Below are 23,628 nucleotides of genomic sequence, written 5' to 3'. Positions count from 1 at the left end.
GTTTGTAACATTTACATGATCATATTTCTATTTGTTCTTACGTCTACTAGGCAGTCTATCGCGTCCGAACCTAAATGGCAGGACGTGGATAAGTTCCCATACAAACCGTCCATTTCATTGCAAGTGCGTCCTATGTTTTTAGTTATACTGGAAAAAATAACTCACATAAACCAGTATAGATACAACTTAATGACATGTCCGTCGTGAGTTCAAACCTCATATGGACTGTCTCCCCATAACAAGGACTGACTATCCGGCTGTCTGGAATTGAATAATTCTCGAACGCCTGTATAGACCGGCATGATCGCGTAGATCGCTACGCCAATAAGAAAAAAAGTAGAAGAAGAAGTCCGGTATAATTCAAAACACACAGAAGAAGATGTGTTCTGATTTATAAATTATAGCAGTTTTGAATTTTGAGAAACAGACTATAATAAAAAATAGGAAACCAGCATAGCTAATTGTATTGGTTAAAGATACTGTTCACAAAGATCTCTGGTAGGAAACTTTGAACGCTAGTTAGTCCTGGCGCTTTTGAATCCTATCACCAGAACCGTTTCATTTCTTAGTTGGTGCAACTAATTTGGTGTTAAAATGTAGACTAGCAATCGAACCACTTCTGTCCTTTGATCTAGCAGGTATTTCACAAACGCAAACGTCGCAACGATCCCAAACTTTAAAATTGCTAATGAAAGATGCTGGCACTACTGGCAATAAAGAAGGAAGCTTTTGAGAGTTTAAGGTTCAGTTTCTGATAGTCCGTAGAACAACGAGTTGCCTAAAGAGGATAGGACATAGCTAGCTGCTAATTATTTCAAAATTTCAGACATGATCTGTCACATTCACACACAAGTGAACCATAGTATCATTTCACGGTCATACTCGTTGCAGCCACACAAACCTCAAGGCATAGAGCAATGGCGTATGAAATAATCTGTATTCACTGTACTCAAGATTGCCCTGCGCGGAAACGGAACCCCGATTCGCTGCCGGTCGATATCAATAAAACAAACAAAAAATCGATCGACTACAGCGCACACTTTTGCAAGATTTTGATAACCTACTCCGGAGAGTCCCTTGGCCAGACCAAATAATGATGCAGCAGAACAGACCAGAGCAGAAAAGAACGCAGGGCAGAATTCAGTGGTACCGCGATCACCATGGAAGAAGGACGCTCGGACAGTGTGTACTCCAGTGGCGAAGAGGACCTGTTCGCCAAGCAGAGCCTGATGAGGTTGCGCAATGCGGCCCGTTGGCGCGAGCAGGCTCAGTACATTAGCTTCGAACCTGCCCTGCTGGTTTTTTGCTTTGCCATGAGCATCTCAGGTTGGGGAAGGAGAGTTGCAGTGCTACAGGACACACCACTTTAATTCGTTTTGTCCCACCTTTCCCGCCGCAGAGGTCGTCCTGGCGAATCATATCATCCTGCAGACGTGCCTCGTGGAAGGGTTCGATCGTGGCGATTGTCAACTGCTCAACACGGACTCAAACTCCTCCCGGCGGGCGATGATCGAAACGCAGGTCCAACCGCTGGCGGCCAATGTGACGATGGTGATAGTGATTATAAAGTCGGTGGTTCCGGTCCTGAGTGCCCTGCTGCTCGGTGCGTGGTCTGATCGTTACGGTCGAAAGCCTGCCATGCTGATCGCGAGTGCCGGTGTGTATATTTGGTGAACGGTAAATGTGGTTGGTTTTTTTGTAAACAGGCCTCCATTTCCATATCCTGTTGCTTCGTCCGTTCGCAGGCGTGCTGTGTTCGTTCGTGCTGCTGACGCTGCTAGCGTTCCTATCGATGCAGGTCACTCTGACCCCGTGGTATTACACTGCCGCTTATCTTCCGTTCTCGGTGCTGGGCGGCATGACCGTGATTACAGCGGCCGCCTTCAGCTACCTTTCCGACGTTACAAACGAGCAGACGCGCACCATGCGCATGGGCTTCATGGAGGCCTCCATGATGGCCGGCGCACTGTTGGGATTTCTGGCGAGCAGCTACATTGTGGAATGGTTAAACGTTGCTGCCACCTTCCTGATTGCCAGCGTGCTGATCCTGCTGGCGATCGTGTACATCGCCCGCTTCACCGAGGATAGTATCATTCTGAGCAACAGCAACAGTGCGGTGGAAAAGTTGCGCGATCTGCTGTCCTGCGAACGGTTGCGCGAGCTTTCGGGGACATTTTTCATGCGCCGGTCCGGGTACGTGAGAGAGATACTGTGGTCGATCGTGCTGCTGATCGGACTAACGGAGCTGGCCGGTGGCAGTGGCGGAGTGTTTTACATGTTTACGAGACGAAAATTCGGCTGGGATTTGAAGCAATTCAGCTACTTTCAGTTCACCGATGTGCTGATCATCATTTTCGGCAATGTAATTGGAATACCGATCCTGAAGCAGGTAAGCGCAGGGGATTTTTTTTCATCAACAATAGGTAAAATAAGCTCACTATTCCATAACTTCAGATACTCCACTGTTCGGACACTACCGTAGCGATCGTATCGATCGCCAGCTACATCGTAGACTCGCTGATCATGGGCTTCGCAAGCAGCGGGTGGATGCTGTATCTGGCTATTTCGGTTACCGTTCTCAAGGGAACGGACGGTGCGGCACTAATGACGATCTGTTCGACGATACTGCCCGCCGGTGATATGGCCAAGTTCTTTACCATGGCGCTATCGCTGACTGCCGTCGTGCCGCTAGTGTCTGCCCCATTGTTTACGTTCGTGTACAATGCCACGATAGAGTCGTTACCGGAAGTGTTCAACTTTGTGGCTGCCAGTGTGTATGGTGCAGCACTGTTGTTGATGTTGTAAGTGGTTAGATGCCTTTGTAGACGGTCTATTGTTTTAATGCATTTTGTTTGTGTGTCTTTTTTGTAATTTCAGCATCATAACGCATCTCATTAGACGGTTTTATCAGCCAGAATTGTTATTATAGATGCAAACAAAAAGAGTTTTTGGGGCCAATTATATTGAAAAATCGTTTAATTCTATTTTTTATATTTTTCAAATGAAAAATTCATACAATCAAATAAAAATTAAATAATTATTATTTTTTATTACCCTCGCTTAATCTAACGGATACCACTGTACGCCGATCAGCTGAAGGCTGTCAAAAGGGATTACACTTTGTTTAGCGTTTGTTTTGGTCGTCCCTATTTCAGCGGGTGAAGTGGTATTGTTTTCCTTTGGTGGTAGTGGTGGTGGTCGTGGTAATGGTCTTGGCGATGATAACAGTGTACAGCGCAAAAATATTACCACCAGCAACAGTATCGCCAGCCTCCTCCGCGAAGGGTTGTTTTTATTAGCGCACTATCTCGCGCTGCGTCGTTCTGCAAATGTGAAGGAATGCGTAAGTTTGCTGCAGCTTCTATTCAGTGTTGCAATAACTGCATCGAGGGACAAACGGCTTACCCTATCTCCAGCCAAGATCGGATTAGTCGTAAAACTGTTCAATAGTTGCGGAGCTAAACAGTACTAACCCCCACTTTTACTGTACTCGCTGGTGCTTCAACTCGCGTTATTGGAAAAGTTCTTTGTGCTCGGTGAGTGTATGTATGAGTCATCAGCAGGGGCACGCGAAACCGTGTAATCTTCTATTCTTAACCACGGCCGGACAAAAACGCTGTTAAAAGATAGCGGAAGGAAGGAAGTTCACTCGGTAGGCGCGTTTTGTCGTACAGTCGAAGTGGAAGATCTTCTGTGGACAAAGGCAACACTTGATGTAGTACGGCCGGACCGAAAATGGACGAAAGAGAGGCAACGGATGATCGGCTTCCGGTGGTTGACCTTGGGCCAGAACCAACCCAACCGCCCAGGCTGGAGCGAAAGTATCGATATTTAATCCTGGAACCCGCCGTACTGCTGATATTCTTCGCCTGGAACGTTTCCTGTAAGTATTACTAGCAAGGCGTTGTCAAGGTTACATGCATGTAGTAACTGTTCCCATCATTGCAGCTGCTGTTTTCGCTAACCAAATCGTATACCAGACCTGTACTGGCGCGTTCGGGAAGAACAAATCGCTCTGCGATCAGCTGGGCACGGAAAATGAAACGGAAGAGATCCAACAGCTGGAAAAAGCGATCCAACCGTACTCGGCCAACATCCTGATGGCAAAATCGCTGGTCGAATCGATCATCCCGGCACTGGGCAGCATGTTCATCGGTCCGTGGTCGGACAGGTACGGCCGCAAGCCGGTGATAGTGTCGTGCTTTACGGGTGCCTTTTTAACGTACGCGATCGTGGCATTGATCAGCCTCCTGTCCATGTACTACACCATCAACCCGTGGTACTATGTGCTTGCCTCGATCACTACGGCGCTGTCCGGTGGTACCTGTGCGCTGATTACGGGTGTATTCTGCTACATTGCCGATGTGACGGTGGAGAAAACTCGCGCGACCAAGTAAGTGTGTCTGCAGTATTTTATCATCCAACAATTGGTGATTTGATTTATTTTTTTGTGTATCTAGAATGGCTATCGTGGAGGCTGCCGTATTTACCGGGCTGCTGGCGGGTACGCTAAGCAGCAGCTACATACTTCGCTGGACGAACGGTACGACCGTGTTTGCGATCGCAGCCGGGGCCGTGTTTCTTGGCCTGATGTATATAATATTCTACATCGAGGAGAGCATCAAACCGAACGAGCTGAGCGAAACGAACAACAGGGCGCGGGAGCTGTTCCGGCTCGATTTGGTGTCGGAGTTGATGCAGACTTGCTTTAAACGGCGCCCGAACTACGATCGTTTGATCATTTGGTTGGTAATATTAGCCCTTGCGGCCAACATCTTCGCGATGGGTAAGATAAGAGTTTTGCACTCGTTCGTGAAATTGCATCTGAAGGCAGACGTGCAGCAATCTTACCTCGCACTTTCGCTATCTTCTTAGATGGCTCCCAAACGGTGTTTCTGCTGTTTCTGCGGGAGCGTTTCGAGTGGACGGTAAAGGATTACTCGTACTACGATGCGTCGGCTATCGTATTTATGATTATTGGCAACACGGCGGGCCTGTACGTCATTCGCAAGCTGTTCAACCCGTCCGTCACTGTGCTGGCCGCCCTCGGGTATTGCTGCTACGCGATCAACAGCACCATTCAAGCGCTGGCCTCAGAACCATGGCATTTGTACATGGGCACAGCGATTTGCTTTATGAAAGGCATTGCGGGACCGATGAGCAGAGCCGTTATCTCAAACACGGCACCGCCCAATGATATTGGTAAGATTTTCTCTCTGACAACGTCGATTGAATCGATCACGCCGCTGTTCTCGGCCCCGCTGTACACGTTCGTGTACAAGAGTACCCTCGCTTGGTACCCGGGCGCATTTAACCTAATCACTGCCACCGTATACTTCACCTGCGCGTGCCTTATGATGTAAGTACAGGCAATTCGTCGCTAATTGAAATCAGTTTTATTTATTTGGTACATTTTTCTCGCTTTTCAGATTTGCCAAGATTTTCCAAAGTATGTATCAAACGACTACATACACGTCAATCAATTAAGTAAGCACAAATGGGGACCTTTTATTTACACCATTAACAATTTCTAACACACTCATGGGATGTTGGTACCACTATCTTGATTCTCTAAAGATATTTAGAATGTGATAAATAAATTATTTTAATACAGCAAATCTTTGCTTTTAGGCTTATGATATGATTAAAAAATATTGAGATGAAGTAATTAAAGGAAGTTGATAACATAAAACACAACATATTGCGTAATATGAGAAGGCAAAGTAATTAAAGATGGGCTAGAATATGTCGTCACATACGTACTTACTTACTTATCCGGCGCTACAACCGCTTTACGGTCTTTGCCTGTCTCAGGAGTGTCCGAAACCGCTCACGTTCTCCCACCTTCGTCTGCCAATCCGTTATCCTGTAAAACTTTCGTGTTGATCCGTATGCCTCTCTGGTTTGCTCGAGTTCCCGCATGTTTTGCTCTTCTCATGCGTGTTTCTTGGAGCGGAAAATTCGTTTCCTTTCGCGTCTGAGCCGTGAGTACTACTCTTCGCATGCCCGCGTTCTATGCCGTTGCTGCATTGCTCGGTATGCATTGTTTTTACTTTCGGTCACTAGTTTGCATTCTTCGTCGAACCAGCCAGATTTGGTGTTGCCCCGACGTGGAGGGAGTGTATTTCTTGCACAGTTTATTTCAATAAAAATATGTATAAATATTCGTACAAATTGCATGTTTTACATTCGCTCCTCCGAAATTATTCTCATTGTGCCTTTGTTGTGCTCGTAGATAAACACGAACAGTGCTGTCAAATTGCACAAATAAAACATGGCCGCCCGAGACAGCCGTTGAGCTCACCTGCCTTTCCCACCAACATTGACTTGGAGCTCGACAGATGACGCATTCGACAATTGTTCGGGAAATCGTAGAAAAACATAAGTTGCTTTCAGTTTAGAAATTTGTTATTTATCGTCTGTGATTGCCGTGAAAACCGTCGGTAGGTTTTCCTCGCCAGTACACCCAACCGCGCCAGCACAGTGAAAAAACGATGAGTTTCTTCGGGAAGCTGTTTTCGGGGAAAAAGGGCGAACCAGCCCCGACACCGAGCGAAGCGATACAAAAGCTGCGAGACATAGAAAATATGCTCACCAAAAAGCAGGAGTTCCTAGAGAAGAAAATCGAGGTCGAGATAGATACGGCCAGGAAAAATGGTACCAAAAACAAACGAGGTATGTTTCCGGAAATGCGTACCCATGGTGTCCGATTTGTGCAAGTGTGTGCATGTGCAGGTTGTGGTTGTCTTGTAGGAGGGGGTCGCTATTGTCCACTGCTCGATGAGTCATAATGTTTTCGTTTTGTCAACAGCGGCCATCCAGGCGCTGAAGCGGAAGAAGCGGTACGAGAAACAGCTACAGCAAATCGATGGCACACTTTCGACGATTGAAATGCAGCGAGAGGCGCTGGAGAATGCGAACACAAACGCCGAAGTGCTGAAGACGATGAAGAAGGCTTCCGATGCGCTTAAAGTTACCCATAAGGATATGTAAGTTGGAACACCCGCGTTGGCCTTTGTGTTGCGGGGCAATCGTTTCCATAGCTTAGCTAACGCTCGGCGTTGTTTCCTCATCACCACCACCCATTTTCAGGAACATTGATGATGTGCACGATCTGATGGATGACATTGCCGAACAGAACGACATTGCGAACGAAATTTCCAATGCCGTGTCCAGTGCCGTCGGCTTCGGCCAGGACATCGACGAGGACGAGCTGGAGAAGGAGCTCGAGGAGCTGGAGCAGGAAGAGCTGGACAAAGAGCTGCTGGGCGTGCAGCCAGAAACGGACGAGCTACCCGAAGTTCCCTCCACGGACTTGCCGGCCAAGGCAAAGGAGAAGGAGAAAAAGAAAGGTACGCAAGGTTTGCTCACGGTCAATTTACTAGCTTTTGGCGAAATTACTGTTGTTTTGGTGATTGTTCATCCTGTCTATTGCAATGAACGATGCGTCGATTGCAACTTAGAGAATGTCCTTCAAAGTGGCGGTGGTAATTAATAACGCTTCCCCCCCTTTCCGGTCTCTCATTTTAGCTGCCGTCGCCGAAGAAGACGATCCGGACATGAAGGAGTTGATGTCATGGGCAAACTAATTCTGACCGGCTCAGGAGGTGATGATAACAGCCAAGCCCACACACACACATACACATACTGCATAAAAGAGTACTCTTTTTGTGTGCAGTTTGCTTACGTTAGTGTTTAATTTTGTGCGAAGTTAATCCACTTACATTTATTATTTGCGTTCGTTCGCCTGGATGCAGGATGCTATCCGCCGACAGTGTAGAAGACAATTTTCAGACAGACACAACATTCAGAACGTGTTTAATATGTTTATGAGTTTGCTTTTGGAGTGAGGGGGGAAGAGTCGCGTTCAGCATCATTTGCTTTCGGCATGTGGTTTTGAAACGAACTGCAATCATTAGCATGTAGTGCAGCTGAATGTGATGCATTGCACAGAGGGAGGGAAACCAGGCGGGAAAGGTACCGGAATGCTCGTGAAAAGGGAGGATCGGAGGGACGTGAAAAGGATGTTTGTTTGACTAAACAATGGGTGCAAGTAACAAAACTCGATCAAACAAACTTGTGCAAATAAACGAAGAAATGGTCAAAACAGGCACCTGTGCGTTGTATGTGGTGTACAGAGGAAGTGAGAGTGGCGTACGATTTATGCTGATACCACAAACCGTACGAAGTTATTATTGTCGGCCTATATATTTATGACACAATGCTTTCCTTAACCTTGAGACTAACGGACAAAAGTGAACATTCATGCGTTCGACCTGAGCGTAATCTTCTGAATGTAACAATCGTTGTGCCTGACTTTCGATTCGATTCATTACGTCACGCACGTACATCGATGGGACAATATGCGAATGCACGCGGCCGAAAGTGGGGTAGCGCACATGACACTTTACCCGATTGAACCCGTCGAGCATATTAATTAGGTTGGTTTTATAAGCTACCTTTTCTATGCACCCGGGATGGTACCCACAAATTGCTAGCTTACGGTAGTGCTCATTTCACTATCAGTAGCGAAAGTGGCCAGTTGCCGAAAGGGTGTGCGCTACTGCATTCCATTTGTTCAATATGAAATCAGTATGTGTAAGTGTTTTAGTGGTGACGATTTCAAATCATTCCTCGCATCGTGTTTTCCCCTCTTTTCCAGATCGTGCTGTGGATCGTCCTGTTGGCAGTGGTACAACAAGTGTACTGTTTCTACAATCCGTTCGATTACAATTTAAATCTGCAGAAATTTGAATACTTCAAATATCCACCCAATGGCAAAAGAGGCCCTCCGGTGCGTGATGCCTCGGTAGCGCAAAAGGCACTAGCGGTGGTGAGCTATTTCCACAACTTGATTGCTGGCCATCCGGTACAAGAGATGCGCTACTACCTTCCATTCGATCCGAACCGTGCGCAGCAGTTACGGGGCGCTTATCAGCGGCAGTTTGGATATCGGGGGGAAAATTTGATCGCCCTGATCGGTAACGGCTATTCGCCGCAGGCTTTGCGGTACTACGGAGCGATTGGGAAGGACTTTGGAAAGTACTGAGAAGTGGTTTAGTGTTAGTGTGCTGGTAGTGTATTTATTTATATTGTAAAAATTACTGCGAGGAGTCTGAAAAGGTAATAAAAAGTGCCGTGCCTACAATTTGAAATCACGCTTGCTACATCTATTGCACGACATCTGTTATCCGACAGTATCCGACATCTGTTATACTGGTTCAAAAACAAGCTGTTATACTGTTTGCTTTGTAGCCAAGAGAAACTGAGCGCAGATTAGTATTAATGATTACTATCTATATTATTTGTGAAGCCGTTAAACAAATGAAAATGTTTGAAGTAAATTAGTTTTTCAAATAATTGAGCAAACAGAAACAGAAACAATATTTCGAACAGAAAGTCGAACATCCTGCGTCAAGCAAATGTCAAACGATATGTCAATCTGTTTCTTGGCATTGTTTACAAAAAGCTAGAAGAACGCGCCTCGAGCCGGAGAAATAAAAGGATTATCGTAAAATTGTCTTATTTAAGGTAAATTTAACGCGATACAATTAGTATATAATAACACAATTGTTCACCTTATACCAGGGACACCTAAAAATCTGAAACTATTGTCCAAACTCGATCTGTACCGGTTCCGGTTTCTTGTTACCGTGTTTCTTGTCGCGTGGAATCATGAAACCTGCAATCTTTTGGACAAAATCAGTCTTTATGTCCTTTATGCATAATTAGTGCTTCTATGCTACATATAAATTGTAGTTTCGATCCACCTCTGTAGCTGAAATCACTCTTAAGCTGGTGTTCCATTGTTTCAGATTCACAATGTCCCGCAAGGAAGCGCTGTCGCAATTCATCAACCAAATTCACGGCCGACCCGTGGTCGTAAAGCTCAATAGTGGCGTCGATTACAGAGGTAAGTGCAGTGGTTGATACCTAGTAATTCTCGTTCTGCTGGAAGCTTTCTATATATGCCATTGTTTTGTTTTCTGCACAGGAGTGCTTGCCTGTTTGGACGGCTACATGAACATTGCCCTGGACCAGACGGAAGAGTACGTAAATGGGCAGCTGAAAAACAAGTACGGCGATGCGTTCATCCGCGGTAACAATGTACTCTACATTTCCACGCAGAAGAGAAGAGTGTAAAAGATGAAAAGCGAACAATGGTGAAGAATAAAAAGCAAAACATTTTCTTAAAAAGTAAGTTTTTGTTTATTTGGTAACAACTTTTATCCGTTTCTTAACACAATCTCCATTGTTCTTATCTCCATGTACAAGTTTACGAACTAAAAATGAATTGTAGTAGTTGTTGATCACCACCACTACCACACCTAACTGAAAGTAAGGTGGAGAACCTCACCATAAGATTCGAAACAGTCGCGGACTAGTGCGAAGCTGTATTCAGAAGCATGTTGTTCTGGGCGCTTCATGGTAAAGCTTTCGGGTAGTTCTCCATTCCTTTCAGGTTCACGCATTCAACGTAACGCTGAACCGTACGACTCAATGAATGCCGTCCAAAGGCGAGAAGCTTTTGTATTGATAGAGTTCCGGTCCACCGTACCCGTACAGCAGCTTGCCCTTTCCATTTTCATCGTAGTAGGGGTATCTGTATTTTGGCCTGTAAAGAGGAGAATAGAATTTAATGTATGGTATATTTTAAGAGCGAAAGAGTACAATTTTTACCTTTCAAAATACTGAAAATTGGGAGCTTTTGGTTGCAGGGTGGACTCTGCGCTTGGCAACAGGACTACCAACACCAGGGCCAAAATCTGCAAAATATAGTTACAGTATACTCATATATTAGTTTTTTTTTTACAAAACCAACTTAAACTGGCAAGACAGTTAAGTAGCCTAATTAAATGTGTAAAGGTCAAATATTGAATAAGTTTGCTCTAAATGTGTGTGTGTGTGCTTGTCCTGCCCTTCCTTAGAGCTTATAGATTGGACTTTGTTCATTCAATACTATACAGACCAATGACTGTGTCATAGGAATTGTCCGAAATGTTAACAGTAATCTTCAATACTTAAATTTTTAAAAAATAATTGAAAATATGTTGTGGAAACATAAAGAAAAGAAAATTTGAAGTTTTCTCACTTTCAAACATAAAAAAATGGAATATTGACATCGTTTGCACAGTGAACAACAGTAAATTTGTCTTATGAACTGTTCATAAACAAATTCTGAGCTTATTCGAGTTAACTGCGATAATTAATCGATAGCTCACTACATTTTACACAAACATTTACTACAGCTTAAAGGTCACACAAAAAAACAAACACCACATCATGCACATCACACACATTCAAATGTTGTCTGTACGCAACAAGACGCAAGCAAGCCAAACCGCCGCCCCTCGAACACACGGTTATACACGGTTATGCAACAGTGGAGGCAACCATCGCCATCGTTGTTGTTGTGGATGTTCGTTGGTCCCCACCACCATGAAAACTTGGCTCAAGGAAATCTGCAAACGTGCAGCACGGCAGGTACACCACGCGAACAGCAGACGATCAAAAGATCCTCAAAGTCAAAAGCGCACCACACGTTATTGTTATTCAACGGGCGTCCTCGGGGGCCTTTCGGCATTTTTACTGATTGCCCGCACTGTCCCCGTTCTGGAATATTCGGTCACTTTCTACAACCTGCTTACACCCTGGTTGGTACGCTCACAAACCGCACAGGGCGTGTAACACTTTCCCGGGACCCAGTTCAAACTGCGATGGAGACTGTACGGTTCGTTAATTTCTCCTTTTTTCCCGCCACGTACCGTAAAACACAATGCAACACACTTATGCATCTTTGGATGTTTTTTTTTTGTGCGCGGAAATATTTTCCAAAATCACCGGCAGGTCAGGTGCGAAACAGTTATTTCCGGCTGTTTTTCACCAGTTCGGTTCAATGTACGATTTCGGTCTGAAATTGAGAAAAAAATGTTACTCATCATTAGTCGTCTGGCCGATCGGTGATCGTGTTTTGGAAGGCGCTTCAACATCTTCTGGGGCAACCTTCACACTTCTCGCACTCCCCACACTGAATCACTCACCGAGGTAGGTCAACAGTTTTTTTTATAACCGTCCGCTGTTTACGAAACGCTTATATGCGTGTGTGTGCGTCTGCGCCAACGTCTTACTCCGACAGACAACCTCCGACTCGGTAGACTTCCCACCAGAAACTGAGATTGGCGCTGATCATCTTGAGGCACCCGATGGCAGCCCGAGGCTGGTCGGACTCGGACCGTGCATACGGTGGCAGGTTGTGGTGGAGGTTCATCAGTGGCCTCGGGTCGGTACTTTCGGTTTTTACCACCCTTGTCTCTTTTGTTGATCGGGTGGGGAGGGAGGAACGAATAAACGAGCGGTTCGTTTCTTGGGCCATGCGGTTGTGCGCAATGGTGAGGAGGGTGGGTTTTGTTTAATCAATCCACCAAAGAAACAATTGATTTTATTTTTTAATAAACTATATTTGTATAATGTTTAATTGTATACTTTTGGAAAATTCTATGCTTCTCGTATTTATATTTTTATGAAAATGAATAAAAAATATTTATAAAGTAATACAAATTTGTTAAATAAACTATACAAAATATTAAATTAAGTATTACCATTTTTATTAATTATTTAATTTCCAATTAATTACATTCCTTTTCTTTTGCTGGTACAAAACAATACACAACCACATAGCGGAAGCTGGTATTGGCGATCGTGACGATCAGCTACAACAACAACAACCACATCGGTAAAATGTTATCAAGCACCAGGGACGGGGCGTGCTGCAGGGAGAGGTGGAAAGTGAAAGTAGGAATTGTTGCTACAGCGCCGTACTACACGAAGCGATCGACGAACTATCCGTACACTTTTCGTATCGCTGTGTATGTGTGTGTGTGCTTGTTTCACGATTCGTCTTCGGCTGCTGCATACCAACGAAACAGCCCCGTTTCGAGAGTGTAAGTAAGTAACGGCCATTTCAGCTTCATCTTATTCTATCAATGAATGAAGGAAAAAGTGCAATTGCACTTTTTACACACGCGACGATACCAGGCACAGTGACACAGTGCGTATAGTGCGCTTGGTGTTGGTGCGTCAACGCACACGCGCGCGCGCACTGATCAGCGCAATGTAAAGCGCTACGAAAGAGTTGCTCACGAGTATAGGCGACGAACCGCTGTGCGCACGCTGTTGTCATAGTGAACTGATGTGCATGCTTTCAATCGAGTCGCAGCATGGTTTGTTGAGTTGAGGAACTAGGCAGGTTACTAGAAGTTTCCTACTAGGCAGGTAGATTACGCACGTGTTTTGCGCGGCCGGTTCTTGTGATCATCAGCGACTTCTCTGTGGCGATGAGATTGGCTTTCTTGTACCAGACTGCTTTTAAGAGGCTGTTTCAAGACGCAACTGAAGGTGAAGTGTCTCATTTTATTTTTTTTACTATACGCCAAGGTAATTAAGTCTTTTAAATGCGAATTTAAAACCTTCTAATTCAATTACTCTTGGAGGACACTTACGTACGGCTCGAAGCGAAAGGAAATAATGTCATTCCACTAGATAAATAAGAAAGATTGCCAAATAAAATCATTACCCGAATGTTGCGCTTCGCATCCTATTTGAAAGCAATCAAATCGTGCTTTATCGCACCGCGTCTTAGTCGATTTAAGACGACCTTTCGGTAAGAGTAGTGTGTGTTTCCTTCTTCTTTGGAGGGTAAATAAAAAAAATCATACGCATCATTAAACGCAAACCACTGACCTCTGCTGTTTGCTTGCTTGTGTGTCTGTGAGCCGTTGAGTTTTAGGAAGTGTGAAGCGTTTCTTTTGCCGAAGGGTGTTTCGGGGTTTGTGTGCTCGTGACACAGATCACATGCAAGATCGATCGTGGGTCGGTTCAGGAACCGGGGCCAAATTGCATCATCTCAATTTGGAAGGCAATTGGATGGATGTAAGTGATTAGATTTTAATGTATAGTGTTCTAATTTTTTGTGTTGTTTTATTAACGCTGTCATGTGGTACATGACACGTTTGAATTAATCATAGAAATAAACTTTACATCAGCATACACATGGGGTTGGGTTCATTTACAATGGGTTGTATTAATTATCGTTTATTTATGAATGTTATATGTAGATTTACAGAAAGCGTTTAAATCACACCCAAACATTAAGACGTGCCAAAAGTCGCTAAAAATGGCACTACTTTATCCAAATCATACACCGTTCCAGCATTAATCTTATTTCCTTCACGGGGCAAAAAATTGGGTCAAACACTCTACGACGATCGTTTCCATCTGGCTGACTTTGGGTCATCGGGGTACCCACAAAAAAGCATCGCACAGCTTTCGGCGAACGGTCCGGCGCGTGTAGATTTCGGTTCGCTTTATAGCACATCATCTTTGTTGTGTTCGGCGCTTTTCAACCGCAGTGTTGTCTTCCCCCCATGCATGTTACGGACCACTCGGCGGATGATTTAATCGCTTGCGCCCCACAATCAACCGAACCGTAGCGTGGTGCAGTTCGCCCGTGTTCATTTCTTCGCCAGTTTTCTTTCCCTGTATACACGTCTGTAAGGGCAGTTCCGCATGTGCTATTCCCACCAAGGCGTGTGTGCAGAAGAGCTATTTTGAGGAAAACACAGCGTGAGGAATTTCCTCGTGTGCTTTGTTTGCCCTTCATTTCGTAAGGGTAGTGTAGCGGCAAGTCCCTCCCCACCCCGCCTTAGGCGCGATCGTTGTGTGGGAAAACGATCTATCGGCGACGGCTGAAGTTACCAATCGCTTCAACCGGTTTCGGTTGCACCACGCCACGCCAGAACAAAACGCGGGCGAGTGGAGCTTAGTGTCTGCAGGTGAAGTTTTCCAATCCCTCCTCGAGTTGCCTCCACTGAGCACTGAGTGGGAGTGCACCGAGTGCACTAAGACTCAAAAAAGGGGGGTAAACGATCGACAGAAACTGCTCAGGTGGCAGTACGAGTCGTATGTTCTGTGTGTATGGTTTAGCGTCGTCTCGTTCGTGTTGGCGCTTAGCTAAGTTAAGGCAAAACCATGACCAAATTGGCGATTGCTGTAAGTGTGAAAGAAATTCAATATAACTTATCTCAAATGGAGAGCTCTGATAAAGTGATCTTATTTGAATTTGCTTGTACAGATGTGTCTTATCGTGCTGCTGGCTTCGGTGGAGCATCGTGTTGAGGCCACCGTGGTACGGCTGTTGACCGACTTTATCCAAAACAATGTTGCTGGCATACCGCTGATTCACAAGACGGAGGAGTACGACTTCGATCCGGAGATAAGCCAAAAGCGCAGAGAGCTTTACTATGAGGTTCGTATATGAGTGACAGATAAGATTGTACTTAGGTGGTGAATTTAACCTGCAAATGGCATGGACTGGTTAGAGCGAAGTGAATCTGGTTATGTTGCTTAACGATTATTCACGTTTTGTGGATGGATGCGTACGTTGCGCAACGTGTGTTGTTGAACTGGCAGTACGAGGTAATTAGATTTGAGCTTGCGTGTAATAAGTTATGCGAAGTTATTGCTTTGTGCATTGCTCCAACGGCTAATCACAACCTCAGCAAGCTTTACAGTTATGAAAAGAGCGAAAGAGAGAGAAACATAACCAAACATTGAATTTCTTTTCAAACTTAACTTCCATTTAATTAAATCCATCGAATCTAATTTTTCATCTTTTAATTTACCTTCCCTTTCAGCTGCATGGCTACCGTGGCGAAAAGGTAATCGAACGGCTCGGTCTTGGCATTGACGGGAAACACCACGAACGGCTCGCGTTTCAAAGGCAGCGCGACGAGGGACATCTGCAGGGCCTTAACTATCTGCAACCATAGGCTTAGAACTCGCTTTAACGCGAATGTAAAAAAAACCAAAATCAATTACCAGTGAAGGACGGCCGACGATATCGCCGTTTTTGGTTGTGACCAGTTCGAGCATCCCGTGGATTTTGCAGACTGTTGTGGAAAAGTGCAACAAGGCCATTCGAATCATCGGTTTGTGACAGTTTTTGTGGTATACAGAGCCTAAAGAGCCTAAACATGGAACAGGGCTAATTATTGTTATAGTAAAACAAAGCATCGATTTTAGGTGCTTTGCCGTTACTCTGTTTAAAACAGAAGTGCAAATGCGCAATGTGAAAATGATTGTGAAAGGTAAATAGTTAATAAAAAAATAGTTATTTTCAAAAGTATTCTATCCATCTTTCAAGTTATAATGAGAAAGAAAAGTACATTGCGTATGTACTGCGAAGCTTACCACGTGTTAATGAAGAGCGCCATCTTTCTCTGCGGAAACAGGAACAAATGCTTTGCCCGTATACGGCTGTAGCAGTTAATCGGAATTCAAGTGAAGCATTAAGTTAATTTTAAATTTAACAAACCCAGGACCTTGCGCTGGGCTGCGGCACTGCGTCTCATTTCCTCATCTCGCCCACCATTTTGCCCGAAACTTCCCAGCCCATCGGCGACCATGCTGAGGTGCAAAAGCCAACCAACGGTAAACAGTGGAGAGCTAAAACAAATTTTAATTAAATTCTACCTTATCGTCTTTCAGCACGCTTGCCGCCACGAGGTTACGCCGCAGCGGAGTGGGTCCTCGCCCTACCGGAAGCCGGCCACCAGCGCAATCAAACAGACCGGGAGAAAGTTTAAAAAATGACACGGCGACAGAGAACAGAAGCATCCGCTAGAAGCACCCAACACAGGAGCGTCAAGAAGATGCCAGAAAGGGGTTTCTCTTCCGCTTTCGTGCTCGTTTTGGGACCCGGTTCTCAGTGCTTGCAAGTCAGTGACCACACGGGTAGAATATGGCGGTAACGCAGACAAGAGTGAGAGTGCGGAAAAGTTATAGCCGAGCTATACTCGGGCTCGAGGTTCGAGTAATCGTGGAAACGATAATTTCGGTAGCTTCAAATTTCATTCCCGAAAACTAAATAAATTGCACACACACACCAATCATTTGCGCTTTTCGATGGGAGGCGCCCACTGGGGTGGGATGGGGAGGATACGCAACGCGCAAGGATCAAAGGACAGCGGGCCCCGTCCTCGGTCGGTTTGAGGGTTTTTGTTTGGCGGTTGTAAAAAGAGAAAACATTCCGTGCTGTTTTATTTTATAGAATAATTAATTTTATTTTCTGTTTGCTTTTCCCGTTAAACCGAGAGTGGGGGTATAAAATGTGTGATGAGTGGAGAGTGAAAATGCGCTGAGTCTTGTGAAAAGTCGAGGGGAAAGGCGGGAAAAGGCCAATCAGGGGCATAATATTTGAAAGATTGGCAAAGTTTTGCATGGTGCCGTTGGTGCACCTTTTGCAGCGATAGAGTTGAAAAATGTGCGGGAAAGTTTTCTCCGGGGCGTGGAAGTGAAAATTTGAAATGAATGGTAAATGAATTCGATCGTTAATATAAAAAAAGTTGTTGGAAGCTTTGAGCATCGCAAAACGAATTTGATTACATTAGGTATACGGTCTAAATATTTTATGTAATTGCTTTATTGAGGATGGTCCCGTGGTACATCTGTCAACTCGTACGACGTAACGACATACCCGTCGTGCGTTCAAGCATAGAATAGACCGTCCCCCCTGGGCAACGGCTGCGTGGTACTGAATAAAGTCTCGAAAGCCTGTTAATGTCGGTCTACATTCAAATCGAAAGGCTTGTTTTATTCTGGTAAAAAGTAGGCAGAACTTCTGTAAGGCTAAATATAGTAAGTAGATTTGTATTCTTATAAATTGGTTGAAATAAATCTGAAAATTATACGTCGTGGTTTTGTAACACTTTTTGATACGTATAGATTATTTTTTGTTACTTACCGTATCGGTTAAGCGGTTTGCATACTTTCAGGAGTTTAACAATATGTATGGCGTAAATCAGTAAGCTTCTTACGATTTATTCGGTATGTTGCGTCTTGATGAGCCGGTCTCGTGGTACAGTCGTCAACTCGTACGACTTAACAACATGCCCGTCATGGGTTGAAGCCCCGAATAGAACGCGCCGTCGTCATACGTATTAGGACTGACTATCCTGCTATGGGGGGAAAACAATTAGTCACTGAAAGCCAAGCCCACAAGTGGGGTACAGACAGGCCTTGACCGGCAACGGTTGTTGAGCCAAGAGAAGAAGAAGAAGTTGCGCCTCGAACGGTTCACACAGAAAACCGAGTTGTCTCTAAGATTGTGGGGAACGGGGGTATGTTTTTAATACCAAAAGACTTTTTGTTCTAGTGCTGTTTTAACCTCGGCCCGGCCCGGCCTGGTAGAAAATATTTTTTTCTTCATTTTTCTCATTTTTCTTTTTTGTAATTTTTACTGGTGGCGTGTTGTTGGTTTCATTGGTGTCAATTTGAGGAACTCATTTTAACGCAAAAGTTTCCTGCGCAAGTTTTTACAAAAAAGTTTACACATTAACACTATTTTAAATCGTTTAACGACTGTTTATTGAAGATGCAACAATCGTTTATCGGAAGAATGAAAAGTCTTTGTCAAAATGTTTAAGAAATGACGTTCGCATTGTTATTTATCTTCTGGCGATGAGAATTGTCCTAAGATATTGCGAAAACATACATTTGGAAGAACGAGATGTTGTTTCAGTGTTGGAATGCTGATAACGCCTTTCTTCATTTTATACTCAAAACTATTTTGTCTATGAAAAAACGCTCCATGAATTTAAAGTAACTAATTGTGGTAATGTTTTCACAGAAGAATTTTCAAAAGTTGTTAAAATTTATTATTTATGACTTTTATTACATTTTTTTCAAATAAAATCGAAAGAAAATGTGTTTATTTTTTTAATTGAACACGAATTGTTGAGATCCTAGAAATGTTCCTGTTACATTTTTTTTCCCAAAAATTAATTAAAACGCAATTTGCTTCACGAATTGTATTAAATAGATGTTGGAGTGTATACAATTACTATTCAATCGGGTAATTTAATCAAAAATACTCGTTTTGCAAAATATAAGGACTGAAAAACCTGAAATTCGACTCACACGGATATACAAGTTAGGTGGAATGCATCGGGAACGCAAAAACTCGGGAGCAGACTGTACCATCAATATAAAGAATTACACATTTGCTCCACATGCTGCATTGAACATACTTCTTTAAGATTGCGTTATTCGGATAGAATGATCATTACAAGTGTTCGAAATGTAAATAGTTATATGAAGGAGGATTTGATCGTATTTAGCAACACAATAATTTTGGAAAATAGTTTTAATAATTTGGGAAAAAGAAATAATCTTAGTCGTTTAATTTGAATGAAACAAATCACTAAATTTAACATTTGCGGACTAGCACTACGCATCGCTAATTAAATAAGAAAATAGAATGCATAGGAGTATTAGAGTATATATCGTTCAAATAAAATTGAAAGCAATGTGTAAGAGCAGAGAATACAATATCAAATATTTAGAAGCGTATAAGGCGTGAGCGCTTTAAGAATTAATATAAAACACAAAACTGGTAGGATATGTTATAGATTTCAAGATAGCTTAGTTCATCCATTCATTATGCCTACCTACTTCTTTCATGTGTTGAATGAGAGAACATGTAACGTGCATGGGAGCTACGTTTATGATTTGTAATTAAGTTTGCTGCTGTAACCAGTAAAGCATGCGAAACAGGTCAAAATGCTTAGCTCCCTTCAACCGCCCTGCCTGCTCGGTAATATCCACCCACGGCCGAGAAGCTAAGCTCTATTGAAAGGCAGAAAATTGCAAACCTGTCAACTAGTACAGATGATTGCTAGAACACTAATTGAAATCCATTACAAAGGACTCGCAACTAATTCACGGTGAAACTATGCAGGAATGTATGTGTACATTTATACCGAAACCACCCCTGCACCACCCAGCAAAAGGTAAGTAGCTGGCATTGGGCTCCACTCACCGTGCCAAAACACATCCTGTACCATCGCAGCAGGTAAGTGTTCTGTAAAATGGCAATCTGTACCAACAAAGCGTTTCCGTTCGGTTCCGTGGGAGGAAACCAGCCGCTGGATGGCCGGATGGCTGAAGCGCTGCTTCAGTGCTAAACCGACTGAAACTGTCACGCAAAGTTGTGGCTGGGCAGAAATGAGGGGGTGCAGCCAGCAGCCAGCGGTAGAAATTAATAACTTTTGAGGAAAAATTGAGTGTAAAATGAGGGCAAATTTCAACAGCTTCCCGTTTCGCTCAGGTCGCCCCTTTTCGTCCCGACAGGGGCGGGTAGATAAAAACTCATAAATAACCTCATCAGGAAAATCGGACCAAAGGTTAGCGTGTAATTGCCACTGCTCCACTTGCCAGTCACCCTGCTCCCCTGCCAGTCCGGCGGGAGGGAGGGAGATGGAAGGCCCATGGGTCAATAAATAAATGAAAATGAAACATTTCCCCGGTGGAGCGTGCGGGACGGATGACGGTTTTATGTCCCATCTCGGGACAGGGAGAAGGGGAGCGGGGTGGTGGTTCCGTTACCGTTGTAAGGACCCTTTCCCGCATGACTGCACCGTCAATTGGGTTCCTTCCGCAGCCTGGCCCGCTCGGTGCGAAAAACAAAGATCTTTGCGGGCGGACGCGATTCAGGTCCTTCGCCGGAGACACGACAAAAGAAGGACGATGCGATTCTTTGGACAGGTTTTTTTCCCGCCACCTCTCTCCCACTTGATCTCCACTTGCATTCGGCCGGATGTGCCGACATGAAAAGAAAATGTGAAAAATTGTCTTCCCATCGTGAGTTTGGGGCGGATGGAGGGATGTTTCCCTTTTGATTCTGTCCGCTTTGGTATGGGGTGTCTTGCTACTTTGTCCTTTCCTCGGTTGACATTGTGGATGTGGCTGTTTGACCCGTGCTGGGGTGTGTTTTGTCTGGTAGGCCCTACCGGGAGGGGCCATGATGGACCGGCTTGGAGTTGGAGTGGAAAGGGGGAGAGAGAGAGAACAAAAGAAATTAAATTGCTTAAGTTATTATGCGAATGACGCGAAGGATGACGACAAAGGCGTCCCCGAAGGGAAGACCTGCTATTACTACTGGTGATATCGATGCCAGGCCGTGGGATGATATACAACCCCGACCCTGCTGGAGGGAGGAAGAAAGAGGGGGACCGTCTTCTTCTGTGTTACGCGAAAAACGGTTGACATTTAGCAGCAATCTTCCCGCTGCAGTCGTCCTGGAATTATGGACCATAAAGATGATGTGGTTTAATTTAGATGCCGTTTTTCAGAGGGCTTGTTGTGTATATTCTTCTTCTTCTTAATGATGTGTATGTGTTTGTGTGTGATTTGCGATGGAACAATTATTATGCCGATATACTTGCCTCTCTCTCTCCCTCTCTCTCTCTCTCTGTGCAATTTGTTTTCCTGACACACACAACATAATTTGATGCGCGTGCCCCTTCTCTTTGCACCTGTTCCGCAAGCCGATTTGATTGCTGGATGTGAATAATTACGACGTTGGTGGTGGTTTTAAGAACTAACCGGCTTATTAAACCACCAATAATACCGATGTGTTAGTCACCGAATGCGTGTGTATGTGGAGCTGCATCCGGTGAAGCCCGTTCGTAGTTACTCAAACAAGTGTACGATTCCTTGGCACCACCACACCAATCGCCCATCGTACAGCATACCCTGCCGGTGAAAAGTTTTTCAATTAACCAACTGATGATAATAATAAAAAATAATGGAAAATCAGCAGGACATCGCATGCACTAGGATGATGGTTGTACCCTTTTGTTGCTGCTGCTGCGGCTGCTGCTACTGATGCTGCTTTGCACAAAAAAGAGCCGTCCCAGCTCCAGCAAACTATAGTTGCACACCCGGGGTAGCTCCGCTTTGCTTCCCGTGCTCGTACACGTTTTCTGCTGCTTGTCTGACGCGCAGGGCAAACGTCAAAAACATATCCATTTCAAAGCGCCAGCGGACAGGCGGAATGAAGCAGGCAGATTGTAGGTGTACTATTGTGTGAATAAAATGAGATAAATAACAATCATGCTCGGTTCAATGGCTGGCACAGTCATAGCTATTTGTTGCATTCGAATGGAGGGATGGGAGCTTGCGGTGGGGCTTGTAAGCACGGCTGAAAGTGAGAGTTGATGGTGGTAAATAGCATTATCAATATGAAATGAAGTTTTGTTGCGCTTGTTTGTTTCAAACTTGAAATCAGCTTTAAATTGTTTGAGCTTCAAAAAAACATAAAATACATTTTAATTCACATGTGGAAGTAAACTGGAACAACTACACATATAGTTGCTGAGATGTATAAAACTTGAATTGTAGAGTTAGTAATACTTGTTTTTTAAGCATTGTTGATAACATTTACAAATTCGCATGTACTTTTTTGAAAAGTGTTCTAACAGTTGTTGTTCGGATTGTGGCATTTCATACAAATGTGATTATTCTTCTTCTTTGACACAGCAACCGTTGTCGGTCAAGACCTACGTGTGCCACTACTGGGCTTGGCTTTCAGTGACTTACGACACGCTCCATTCGCTTGAACCTATGACGGGCGTGTTGTTAAGTCGCACGAGTTGACGACTGTACCACCAGACCGGCCCAAAAATTGATTAAAATACGAACATTGATACGAACATTGCTCAATACAGATGAGCCACATCATGGCCTTTGGGAATGTAGTTACTCAAGTGCTAATGATCAAACCATTATATAAATAAAATGGTCAGTAACGTTGTTTTCTTTCTTGTAAAACGATTATTCTTTCCAATGTTTTGCCCTTTTCTATAACGATTCTGCATTTCCTTACGTTTTTGATACTTCTGCGAAAAGGTAAAATATTTGAAGAGTAATAATTCATCATTTTAATCTAGTTTCTTGTTAAGTTTGAAACCTTTACTATCCAATTCCATTGCCACTTAAGTTTTCCGAGCAGCAAGCACGAAGTTCGACATAATTTAATACGAATAATACCCAAATTCTGAGAAGAATTCATATTTAGGCGTAGCTGCAAAAACCATCCAAGCATTTTCATGTGCAATGCAAATGAAAGTTATGAACAATTACTCACATCGTGTACAGGCACTAGGTGATTCTAATTTAATGAAGACGCCCGACGATATGACATTCAAAACAATTGACATATTTTCCTTCATCAAAGGCTTTCTGTCGCAGCACACACACCGACCCATATGCAGATACCGTCGAGCCATAAATGAAATGAAAGTGTAACAATTTCAATTACACACTACCAACCTGCCAGCGCGCAGCTTTTTCGTTCTTCAGGGCACCTTGATTGGTGTTGTTAGTATGAACCCTGCAATGGGAAACAGAACATCGGGAAGCGAAGGAATTTTGTTCATGGAATGAATAACGCATTATTAAATTGTGCATATACGTGCACACGATGAACCGGATTTCCCCGTCAGCTTAAGATGAGCCGCTTTTGTAGCTAAATGGTGGGCAAAAATATTGTCCCTGTAAGCGGTATATATTGCGGGTTTCAGTACTGAATATCGGAAAACACTGCCGCCCGTACCGTATGGTATGGATTGTTACAGGACGGGAAAAGCGCTTTACAAACCACGCTTCAACCACACTCTCGCTCTGTTGGGGGCTCTGTTCGTACCAGTACCTGTGCAGTGTGCTGCATCTTGTACGCTTTCTTCAGTATGTGTTTGAGCAGATTGAAGTCAATTCACTCAACACGGCTGT

General features: G+C 44.1%; 7 protein-coding genes across 9 annotated transcripts; 6 read left to right on the top strand and 1 right to left on the bottom strand.

Moving 5' to 3' along the window:
* Nucleotides 1–81: 81 nt before the first annotated feature.
* Nucleotides 82–3,050, top strand: LOC3289944 (probable peptidoglycan muropeptide transporter SLC46). The gene is made up of 5 exons (XM_555956.3): nucleotides 82–1,326; nucleotides 1,400–1,657; nucleotides 1,746–2,389; nucleotides 2,455–2,801; nucleotides 2,878–3,050. Exons 1-5 carry the CDS (start codon nucleotides 1,161–1,163, stop codon nucleotides 2,927–2,929), a joined length of 1,467 nt encoding a protein of 488 aa, XP_555956.3. The 5' UTR covers nucleotides 82–1,160; the 3' UTR covers nucleotides 2,930–3,050.
* Nucleotides 3,051–3,082: 32 nt separating this feature from the next.
* On the top strand, nucleotides 3,083–5,618 carry LOC1276027 (probable peptidoglycan muropeptide transporter SLC46). Its single transcript, XM_061641147.1, has 6 exons — nucleotides 3,083–3,536; nucleotides 3,627–3,883; nucleotides 3,949–4,393; nucleotides 4,461–4,786; nucleotides 4,876–5,359; nucleotides 5,430–5,618. The coding sequence occupies exons 2-6, from the start codon at nucleotides 3,736–3,738 to the stop codon at nucleotides 5,485–5,487; spliced, it is 1,461 nt and encodes a 486-aa protein (XP_061497131.1). The 5' UTR covers nucleotides 3,083–3,536; nucleotides 3,627–3,735; the 3' UTR covers nucleotides 5,488–5,618.
* Nucleotides 5,619–6,311: 693 nt separating this feature from the next.
* Nucleotides 6,312–8,113, top strand: LOC1276026 (charged multivesicular body protein 4b). Its single transcript, XM_315330.4, has 4 exons — nucleotides 6,312–6,675; nucleotides 6,812–6,989; nucleotides 7,093–7,352; nucleotides 7,531–8,113. Exons 1-4 carry the CDS (start codon nucleotides 6,495–6,497, stop codon nucleotides 7,587–7,589), a joined length of 678 nt encoding a protein of 225 aa, XP_315330.3. The 5' UTR covers nucleotides 6,312–6,494; the 3' UTR covers nucleotides 7,590–8,113.
* Nucleotides 8,114–8,254: 141 nt separating this feature from the next.
* LOC5667176 (uncharacterized) lies at nucleotides 8,255–9,155 on the top strand. Of its 2 annotated transcripts, none has more exons than XM_001688580.2 (2): nucleotides 8,255–8,592; nucleotides 8,663–9,155. In XM_001688580.2, exons 1-2 carry the CDS (start codon nucleotides 8,584–8,586, stop codon nucleotides 9,047–9,049), a joined length of 396 nt encoding a protein of 131 aa, XP_001688632.2. In that variant the 5' UTR covers nucleotides 8,255–8,583; the 3' UTR covers nucleotides 9,050–9,155. The 2 variants fall into 2 exon arrangements, with proteins under 2 accessions (XP_001688632.2, XP_061497132.1); XM_061641148.1 differs by having other exon boundaries at nucleotides 8,255–8,598.
* A 222-nt stretch (nucleotides 9,156–9,377) lies between these two features.
* LOC1276023 (U6 snRNA-associated Sm-like protein LSm6) lies at nucleotides 9,378–10,201 on the top strand. 2 transcript variants are annotated; one of them, XM_315329.4, is made up of 3 exons: nucleotides 9,378–9,531; nucleotides 9,816–9,913; nucleotides 9,995–10,201. In XM_315329.4, the coding sequence occupies exons 2-3, from the start codon at nucleotides 9,823–9,825 to the stop codon at nucleotides 10,141–10,143; spliced, it is 240 nt and encodes a 79-aa protein (XP_315329.2). In that variant the 5' UTR covers nucleotides 9,378–9,531; nucleotides 9,816–9,822; the 3' UTR covers nucleotides 10,144–10,201. The 2 variants fall into 2 exon arrangements, with proteins under 2 accessions (XP_315329.2, XP_061497134.1); XM_061641150.1 differs by having other exon boundaries at nucleotides 9,411–9,531; nucleotides 9,796–9,913; nucleotides 9,995–10,197.
* LOC4576604 (uncharacterized) lies at nucleotides 10,186–12,192 on the bottom strand. The gene is made up of 4 exons (XM_001237643.3): nucleotides 12,042–12,192; nucleotides 11,766–11,911; nucleotides 10,681–10,766; nucleotides 10,186–10,615 (listed from the first exon to the last, which is right to left on the bottom strand). Exons 2-4 carry the CDS (start codon nucleotides 11,793–11,795, stop codon nucleotides 10,498–10,500), a joined length of 234 nt encoding a protein of 77 aa, XP_001237644.1. The 5' UTR covers nucleotides 11,796–11,911; nucleotides 12,042–12,192; the 3' UTR covers nucleotides 10,186–10,497.
* Nucleotides 12,193–14,390: 2,198 nt separating this feature from the next.
* Nucleotides 14,391–16,183, top strand: LOC1276021 (uncharacterized). The gene is made up of 3 exons (XM_061641149.1): nucleotides 14,391–15,048; nucleotides 15,131–15,304; nucleotides 15,693–16,183. Exons 1-3 carry the CDS (start codon nucleotides 15,028–15,030, stop codon nucleotides 15,825–15,827), a joined length of 330 nt encoding a protein of 109 aa, XP_061497133.1. The 5' UTR covers nucleotides 14,391–15,027; the 3' UTR covers nucleotides 15,828–16,183.
* The last annotated feature ends 7,445 nt before the right edge of the window (nucleotides 16,184–23,628 follow it).

Source organism: Anopheles gambiae, chromosome 2 (genome assembly GCF_943734735.2).
Source record: "Anopheles gambiae chromosome 2, idAnoGambNW_F1_1, whole genome shotgun sequence".
NCBI classification, from domain to species: Eukaryota; Metazoa; Arthropoda; class Insecta; order Diptera; family Culicidae; genus Anopheles; species Anopheles gambiae.
Note: the sequence above shows the minus strand (reverse complement) of the source record. Positions and strands in the feature narration are given on the sequence as shown.